This window comes from Austrofundulus limnaeus, unplaced genomic scaffold, assembly GCF_001266775.1.
Source record: "Austrofundulus limnaeus strain Quisiro unplaced genomic scaffold, Austrofundulus_limnaeus-1.0 Scaffold4, whole genome shotgun sequence".
Taxonomy (NCBI): Eukaryota; Metazoa; Chordata; class Actinopteri; order Cyprinodontiformes; family Rivulidae; genus Austrofundulus; species Austrofundulus limnaeus.
In genome coordinates, this window is record NW_013952406.1 from 6,023,223 (window position 1) to 6,032,945 (window position 9,723).

Here is a 9,723-nt window from a genome sequence, read left to right on the forward strand (position 1 = left end):
CATGTAATATTTAGGTACTTTTTGTGGCAAATCAAAGATTCGTTTTTATTCAAACCTTGTGTTACTTTGAGTTTTATACTTCAACACAGTCTGAGTATTAACATGCTTTTTAAACTTGCCCGTTAACAATTAGTCAACTCAGTCTGTTAGCAAAATATCTCACAACCCACTGAACAGATTTTAATGAAACTCTCAGAAAGTCATAAATGGATGCACATTTACAACGCATTAACTTTTGGAGTCAACCCAAATCAGAATGGCTGATGGAGATAATCGACCTRACGCAACACAAAAAATGGCTTTAACTTGATCAGTTTTGTAGATACTGAGCTAAAATCTGGTGTGGCAGTAGCTGAGAGTCATCCTCAACACATAGTCCAAGCACTGACACGAGAATGAAACAACTCATTTATTTCTCAGCATCATTTCATCTTGGTTTCAACTCGGTTATAAAAGCTGCTATACACTCCTTCATGGTGCGCCAGGCTTTTCAAGTTGTTTCAGGTTTCTCAGCCCAGGAGGTGTTTTTTATTATTATTATTTGTATTATTATTTTATCAGGAAGCGAAAGGGTTAAGTCTGACTCTGCAAGCACCGAGCATTCCTCCTCCTCTTCCTCCTCCTCTCCATCCATTTTTATTTTTTTACTTTTTCACTGCTTTCAGTGGTGCCATCATCTGCAGGACTCGTCGCTTGGATTTTGCGTCAAAACGCAGAACTTTAAAAACAAAAACAAATCATAACCTTGGAGTTTGGTTTTGTTTTGGTGGATGTTGAGAGAGAGAGAGAGAGAGAGAGAGAGAGAGAGAGAGAGAGAGAGAGAGAGAGAGAGAGAGATGGGCGGGGACGTTTTCTCATTTCACCTCAATCCGGCCCAACTTTGGGACCTACTGACGCGCAATGACCTGAAGGTAAGAGAGAGGAGGGTAATCGACGCGATTAATCGAGTCTTTTATTATTTTTTCGAGTCGGCCCGTCTCCTCGTTTAGTTTTATTTAAAGGTTTTGAACTTTTAAAACGCTAAGCTGAGTCACCGTCACAAACCAGGCGGGTCGGTTCAGTCTTGACGCAAACATGGCACCGGTCCTGGTTTGGGACAGAGAGGACATGTCAGTGGAGATAAGTTTATTTATTATAGCTACGGTTGAGTATATGTATTTATTTTTTTATATGTGTTTATAAACTCACCTGCCTGACAGGTCGGACTCATTTGGGGACATTTTTTAAGGTTGATTTAAATATGAATAGTATGTTCAGTGTTTTTGGTTAGACTGGTTTGAAGGGCAATGAAGGGTCCAAAGATGAGTTTCTCACACTCTCTGGTTTGTTTTGAAAAGTCCCCATCAGCACCTCTCTCGTGTGGCATCCAGATTAGGTTCAACATCTGCAACTCAAAATCTGGGATCTTTCACTTTAATCCACTTTCTCATTTATTATCAGCTACCTCATCCTGCTTCACTAAACAGGAAGTAAGCAGATGATAAGGTCCATTTAAAACCACATTCAGGTTTTCCATTTAAAGTCCACTACAGTTTGTAAATGGTGAACTGGGCCTTGAATTTTAACCAAAAGCTACAAACATCTTGACTTATATAAGCACTCAAAAATCAGTTCACAGTCATCTTACAAACCCAAAGCAGCAACGATATCAGGCTGTCATCTTCGACAACTTGCTGCTTCTATGTTAGTCAAATATTCAAGGCAATATGGCGACACTTTCATTTAGTGAACTCGATAAACAAGAAATTAAAGATTTTCTCATGATGGTTATTTGTGTGTAATTAAACCTTTGATGCGATTATGCAATCAGTTCAGAACAACACAGAGGAGGAGTCTAATCTCTGATACCATTCAGAGGTAAAGCAGACTTTTTTTTACAGCAGCAGATTCTGTAGTTGAATTTGTAACTAATATTTGTGTTTAAGCAAGATTAAATTCCTGGAAACTGCTGATTCCGAACTTGTCATGTCAGGAAAGCCAAGCCCATTTGTTTTGTGCCGCTTCGCTTCAGGTGCTGAGATTCATGTGGTTATTGAATCACATGAAGTGTTTGTGGTATCGTTCTGACTGTTATTGTTTGATGTGAAACTGAAATTATGCATGTTTTTCCCAGGAGGACCACACTGGACATCGTTGAAGCTGCCTGCGTACCTAACTACATTTTATTATTATTATTATTATTATTTTGCCTGCTGAGCTGAACTGAACGACCTCGCCCAGGGTGAAGACCTGGCCTGATTTTCTTTTTGCTACGCGTGAAACCCCCCCATCGCCCGTCATGCAGAGCTCGTCGATCCGCCGCCAGGTGAAAAACATGGTGAACAACTTCACCGAGGCCGAGGTGAAGGTTCGAGAGGCCACCTCCAACGACCACTGGGGACCCTCCAGCACGCTCATGGCCGAGATTGCGGACTTGACCTACAACGTGGTGACCTTCGCRGAGGTGATGGGGATTATCTGGAAGAGGCTGAACGATCACGGCAAAAACTGGCGCCARGTTTACAAGGCCCTCACGCTGCTGGACTACCTGGTGAAATCGGGCTCTGAGCGTGTGGCCAAAGCGGCGCGAGAAAACATATTCGCCATCCAGACGCTCAAAGACTTCCAGTACTTGGATCGAGACGGACGTGACCAAGGTGTCAGTGTCCGAGAGAAGGCCAAACAGTTGGTGGCTCTGCTGAAGGACGAGGAGAAGCTGAAGAGGGAGAGGAGCAATGCTCTGAAGACCAAGTCTCGTTTGGCAGGGGTCGTCAGCAGCAGCAGCGGCAGCAGCAGCAGCAGCTCGAGCTCTGGATATGTGAGCGCTTCATACACAAGTCGCCAAGTCGTAGAGGATTTCAGCAGATGCAGAAGCCCACCGTCAACCTACAACAGTGAGTAGCACGGAACCGTGGTACAGGTTACAAAACACAACCATCATCCTCTCCAAATGTTGTGACACTTAGTGCTTTTTTTTAACATTGATCTGAGTGATACCTGAGTGTTTCCTGGAACATGTCATCGTTCAAGAATGCACATGCGAAAAGTTTCACCTTTATCTGATTACCTCTTTTATAAAACTACAGGGAATAATGAAAGTATTAAAGTAAAAGCAGAGGGGGTGAGATTTTCAATTTAATGTCCGACAAGACAAATTTGGGCAATTAATCAGAAATGTATCCGTTAGCATTTCTGTTCTCGGTACATTAGGAGCACTGGAATTATTAGACTGCTTATTTCTCACAGACATGCTACAGATCCTTATACCAGACACATAATCCAACATTTAAACCTGACTACTTGCGTTGTGGCAGAATGTTTTAGTCTGTTGGACATTTGCATTCCTTTCATTCTCCCTTACAGTCACGTCAGCTAAACTGGAGTTACAAAAAAAAGAGGCCCGGCTCGTGTCTGTCACTCGGACAGGAAGCCACAACTGGAGACTTTTTAAAAATTTTGTGATAACTCATTGGATCTTCTCAGCTAGCAATCCTGGTTCAGTGTTTACTCCAGTACAGTTTGGTACTGTCCAACTGAAAGCACCATTTGATCTTCAAGCTTTTCAAGGGTTAACAGTCTGATTAAAAACACTTTTTACTTTTTTTCTCTTTGATTTCTTAGATTTGATTTTTAAAGGAACTTGTCTAAATGTTTCATCACCACTGATTAGTCAAATCATCTAATAATAGTAAGTAAAGTTTTATTTGTAAAGCGCCTTTCACAGAAATATATTCACAAGGTGCTGTACAATCATCAACAATGTATAGACATAATAAAACATAAACAACATAATAGAACATCAAAACAAGAAGAATAAATTCTAACTATGGAACACGGAGGCAGAGCATGACAAGAGATGAGTGTTATGTATGCAAGACTGTACAAATCAGAATAAGAAAAAATGGACCCGGAATTTTAAAAATAATGGGGGGGGGGGGGGTATTTATGCTGTATATTCAATAATACAAAAACACATGGTTGGCGAGCAGTCACTAAAGGGTTAGGCTGCAATTATTGGTGAAAGGTTAGCTAAAAGCTTGAGTAAAAAAGCAGGTTTTTAGGAGTTTCTTAAAAGAGACAATGTTATCAAGGGAGCGTAGATTAACAGGGAGTTCATTCCAGAACCTCAGGGCCACAGAGGAGAAGGCAAGGTCACCGCGAGTCTTAAAGGGATCCCTGATTAGTTGTAACATTAGACTTTATTTGAAAAAAACGTTTATTTTAACTGTAAAATAAAGACTGTAAAAATACTGTAGGCTAGGTTTTGTAAATGTTTAAAAATATATTTTAACACGGACGGAGTCATTTTATTTACACACAAAGCATTCTGGGTAAATGATGACGTGGATAGGTCCAGCGAGCTATATCCACCCTGAAGGTTAATCTTGGACAATATCTGACGATTGTCTCTTTTAAATGAAACCAGAGAGCGTTGACAGAGAGGAGAAGGTAGAAATGACTCAGCCTGTAACTGAAAATATAGATGGAGGACAACAGAGCTGCTTCATGGAAGAAGAACCTCAGCTTAGCCTGTTAGCCTTTGGGCTGGCGCCAACGATTTATTGCCTTATATGTATTAGCTTGGTGCTAGTGTGACAAACAAGCTAAACTGGTCCTCCATCCATATTTTCAGTTACAGGCTGAGTCATTTTTGCGTTCCCCTCTCTATCATGTAGATGGATGACCTCAGTGACGAGAGAATGTGTAGCGCTGAGCTAATACATATATATAGTGATAACATTGGTGCTAAAGCTAACAGGCTAAGCTGAGGTTCTTCTTCCATGAAGCAGCTCTGTTGTCCTCCATCCATATTTTCAGTTACAGGCTGAGTCATTTCTACCTTCTCCTCTCTGTCAACACTTTCTGGTTTCATTTAAAAGAGTCGATCGTCAGATATTGTCCAAGATTAACCTTCAGGGTGGATATAGCTCGCTCACACCGAGGACCTATCCACGTCGTCATTTACCCAGAATGCTTTGTGTGTAAATAAAATGGCTCAGTCCGTGTTAAATATATTTTTAAAAATTTACAAAACTAAACAGCCTACAGTATTTTTATAGTCTTTATTTTACAGTTAAAATAAAAGTTTATCAAATAAAGTCTAATGTTACAACTAATCAGGGATCCCTTTAAAGCGAGTACGGGGAACCATTAGGAGATTCTGAGCCTGTGAGCGGAAGTACCGTCTGGGGTTGTACGGGAAAATGAGACTTTTAATATAGTTGGGTGCTTGGCCATGGAGAGCTCTGAAAGTAAGAACCAGAATTTTGAACTTGATTCTAAATTGAACAGGAAACCAGTGAAGTTCCGCTAGGATTGGGGAGATATGCGTGAATTTGGAGGTTTGAGTTAAGGGTCTTGCTGCTGAGTTTTGGACAAGCTGAAGGCGATTTAGCTGTTTCTGGTTTAGGCAGCTGAACAAGCTGTGCGGTTAGAAATGAAGGCGTGAATTACCATTTCCAAGTCTGAAGTGGACAGTAGGGGCCGAAGTTTAGAGATATTACAAAGTTGAAAGTAGCATGTGGAAACCAGATTCTTTATGTGTTTATCTAGTGACAAATATGAGTCAAAATTTATTCCCAGGTTGCGCACATTCTGCTGGACAGTTAAACTCAAGGAGCCGAGATGTTCTTTTATCTTAGGGATTTTATTTTCAGGGGCCAGGATCAGGGTCTCTGTCTTTCTAAAGTTTAGGAGCAGCAAGTTGTCAGACAGCCACTGGTGAACTTTAGTGACACAATTTATGAGAGAAGTTAGCTTGTGGGAGGTGGAGTCATTAAAGGAGCAGTATAGCTGCAGGTCATCTGCATAGAAGTGGTAGGAGATGTCAGGGAATTTTTTGATGACCCGAGTCAGGGGGCGGATGTACGGCAGGAATAAAATTGGGCCCAGAATGGAACCCTGTGGAACTCCGCAGGTGAGTTTGGCTGAGTCAGAGAAATGATTGGTCTAATAAGACTGAGAAAGAGCAGTCTGAGACTGAGAGGTTCAGTTTGAACCAGTCTAGCGCAAACCCAGATATCCTTATGTCTGTCAGATTTCGAAGTAGAATAGAATGCTCGACAGTACTTCTTTCCTTCTTACTTGCTTCCTTATCATTGTATCACATTTATTCAATTCTAGAAAGCCTTTTTTTTCAAATGGAAATGTTTTTAAAAACTCTCAATTCAAAAAGAACATTATATAGGTGTGGTACAAGTGTTTAAATTGTTGTCTTTGTTTGTGAGCATGCCTTCATCAACAACACCATTTCCTGTTCTGTTCTGTGTGACTTTTAAGCTAAAAGGGGAAATAATGGTGGTCTCTTTGGCATTCAAAGACACTGGCGCATGGAGACAGTTTGAACAAAATGCTGACGGATGGTGTGAGGGTTAGGAGGTTGGCAGCAGCTAATTTCCAGCGACTAGTCCAACTCACTCAGAGGATATTGAGAGGCAGCGCAGTGGAAGTGATTGGTTTTGTGATCTCTGAGTTTGCCAACAATGACCTACTTTCCTCTTTTAGCCCAGTAACCCACAGCCCTGCTCCCAGATTAATATATTTCCACCTTTCTTCGTTAGTTTTCCAAAGATTTGGACACGAGTCCTTTTCCCGGAAAATTGGAAGCAAAATAAGGTGGACCTTGCTCCAAATGCATCCACCACCACCCCCCARCCACCACCACCCCATCAGCAGCCTAACCATCCACACAGCCGCTCCATTGTTCTCAGCGCAGGCAGGCTGTGGCAASCCATGCCAGCAAAGGACCAAAACAACGGGCAATAGAGCATTAACATGCAGAAAAAGTGCCAGCTCTTTCCTGGCCTTAAAAAGAAATCAGCATAAAATGTTTCTTTCTATTCTTTCTTTCTTTCTTTCTTTCTCCACCCCATTTGCTCCCGATTCTTCCCCTAAACTCGCATCCCTGTGCTCTTTTCTGTCCCTGTAGCCCCCTCTTCTCGACTCGCTCCGGACTTGGAACAAGCTATACCATCCACCAGTGGAGAAGAGGAGCTGCAGCTGCAGCTGGCCCTGGCTATGAGCCGAGAAGAAAGTGAAAAGGTACCTCTAAGTAACATAACACACGATCGCTCTTCCCCTGAACACAGACTCTCACCCCTCCAGCGCACGATGTGCCTGACAGAAAGGTTCCTTAGCTGTGCTGCTGCTGCTGCTTACGTGTTCTGCTGTAGTCAAACATTAATAAACAACTTCCACCCACAGGTTCAGACTCAGTGTTCCTGCCTGTCTTCTGTGCCCCTGTTGCCCAGAGATGAAAGTGATGTGCGTTTATGTTATCAGTAACGCCCCCACTTTGACCAATCAGTGTGAGTGATGCTGAAGAATGAGTAAGCTGAGAGCGAAAGAGTGAGAAGGCAAACAGGATATGTGCATCGATCCAGACTCTGTCCCGGTCTTTATGGCAGGGGCAGTGTTTGAGGCTTCAGCTGTGCTGCTGCAGGAATACACAAATCCAAAATGGCCCCCACTTCTCTGATCAAACAAGTTGAACTCAATTTTAACAGGAAAAAAAAACATTTTTCTTCCAAAGCGGAGTACTGAATAGCTTTGATAAAAAAATCTTTTGAAAAGGTTAAAATTGAATTGTTCGAGTTAAAACAAATTGAGCAGAAGTTAAAATTAGCAAAACTGTAGGTGAAATCAAAATGAGCAAAATAGGAAAACTGAAGTTAAAAAGTAAAGCTAATGCCAATAAAATAGTTATTGTTAGCTCAAATTGGCAATGATGTAACTAAATGCAAACTTTAGCATAACAGTAGCCAAAAGCTAAGACCCACAAAACTGGAACTAAAAGCTATTGTTAACCCCCAAAACAACAAAAAGTAAAAGCTAAAATCTAAATCCTGATTCAATATATGATATTTAAAAGGTATTAACTAAGTTACAAATCCCAAAGGTCTTAGCATTTATCTCCTGAATGAGCTGAACATTTTGATACCTGAATGGTTAAAAAATGTATGAAAGAAACTATAAAGAAGAAAACAATAGTGTGAGTGCATAATAAGAATCTCTGTGCTAGTCCTCTGCTTTAAATCATTTTGCTGTGTAATTGATTCTATAATGATTTACTGCAAAGAAAAATTCAGCCTGCTTTAAACTTGAGCCTTTGATTATTCTTCCTCCTAATCCTTCCTGCTTGACTCTTAGCTGCCTCCCACGGTGGATGTTGATGAACAGAATCAACTCAAGAGAGCAATGGATCTCAGCAAGAAGGAGTCCCAAAAGGTGAAAGTAAGTCTGGACAAGGGAAGAGCCTTCTTTTGTATCCTCTGCCCTGCAGCGTATCGCCTGTTGCTCTGCACACTAAACTAAATCTTCCAGTGTGGGCTGTTTTTTTTCCAAGAGTCAACTTCATAAACTTCATTCTCCATTTTTTCCCTATTATTATTATAGATTGAATTTATATTCTTTATCCCTTTTTCACTCTTTGACCTGGAAAAGGACATCTCTCTCCAGAGGTTAAACAACTRAATCTCCATCTTCATCATCCATTTTTTATTTTATTTTATTTTATTCCTGTTTGGCCTTCAGAGGAGTTGGACACTTTTTGCTCTCTCTCCCGAACCTGTCCCTCCCTCCCCCGCTTTGCAACTTTTTCAAGCCTTTCTTCTACCTATCATCCGAAAACATCCGAAAACAAAAGGAATTATGGATTTGGTCAACTGGTCTCTGAACGCAGTCAACACTATGTTTTCCACACTGAGATTGGAGTGAGGGGAGCGCAGCTGTCCGAGTGGAATGGTGGCAGCCGGGCGAGTGTCTGGCTCCGAACCTGATCTGTTTGGCGCCGCTTTCCATTGAAGACGTGAAAGATTTGTACATATTTGGATTTATGATAACTGGATTCCTGCTGATCGGCTGTGGAGGAGTCCTGGCTTATCGGAAAATGAAAGCGATCCTGACAGCAGTTCGGGCCTGTGAAAAGCTGTCAGGGACCTTGGATGGAGTCTCACATTTTGGAAATGCACAGACTGTGATGTTGGGGGATATAAGTCGCAAACAGGATGTGATTCTGACAAGAATCACAGTTCAGCAGCGTGCCCATGAGATTTAGGATTACACCTGGGTGAAGTTTCAGACGGAAAGAGAGTCGAGGAGGTAATTGAAATTCAGAACATTGGCATTTTTTCCCCATCACAGAGATGCAGTTAAAGACTTAAAAGCAGCGAGAAAATCAAGACTGCTTGTCCCAAACAATTATGTTTATCTTTTGGATCCCTGCAGCTGCTGTCCTTGGTTCGGCAGTTATCAAAACCCCTGGATGACATGTGAGAAAAAGGCTTGACCCCCCATCCCCTACCCATTTCATCCGTGGGTGGATCAGTCTGAAGGCCACTGTGGGTGGAGACAGAGAACTGAACTCTGGTGATTTGTACTTTGGTTGATAACAACTTATTTTGGACTCTAGAGGTCTTTGATTGGCTCCAGCACAGAGTATTAACCTTAAACGTCACCGGCTCTGCTGCATTCTACCCCGTACCATGTGTTTGATCCCCAGCCCCCTCCCTTCCTTTGCTGCCTTGCACTGAGAGAGTGGGTTTTTTTTGAGCGTATGATTCTGTGTTTCTCTGTAAACATAGATCAGAGCATCTTTTTTAAACTCATCTTTCCTATTGTGTGTATTCCAAGCTTTTTAAAGGTAGTGCGACCCCTACTGGTTGCCGCATGACCTGATCACCTGTTCCCCCACGTTTTTGTCATACGCGTGTCTTCTTGAATGGGTGTTCTTAAATGTAATTTCAT

General features: G+C 41.7%; 1 protein-coding gene across 2 annotated transcripts in view; it reads left to right on the forward strand.

Annotated features, from left to right (window-relative positions):
• The first annotated feature begins 781 nt into the window (after positions 1 to 781).
• Positions 782 to 9,723, forward strand: part of epn3a (epsin 3a) — a 13,781-nt gene continuing 4,839 nt past the window's right edge. Inside the window, exons 1-4 of one of the 2 annotated variants that reach the window (XM_014025329.1) lie at positions 782 to 911; positions 2,114 to 2,873; positions 6,908 to 7,020; positions 8,128 to 8,211. In XM_014025329.1, the coding sequence (XP_013880783.1) occupies positions 2,279 to 2,873; positions 6,908 to 7,020; positions 8,128 to 8,211 (792 nt within the window). In that variant the 5' untranslated portion in view covers positions 782 to 911; positions 2,114 to 2,278. The remainder of the gene's footprint in view (positions 912 to 2,113; positions 2,874 to 6,907; positions 7,021 to 8,127; positions 8,212 to 9,723) is intronic. The other variant, XM_014025337.1, reaches the window with a different exon arrangement.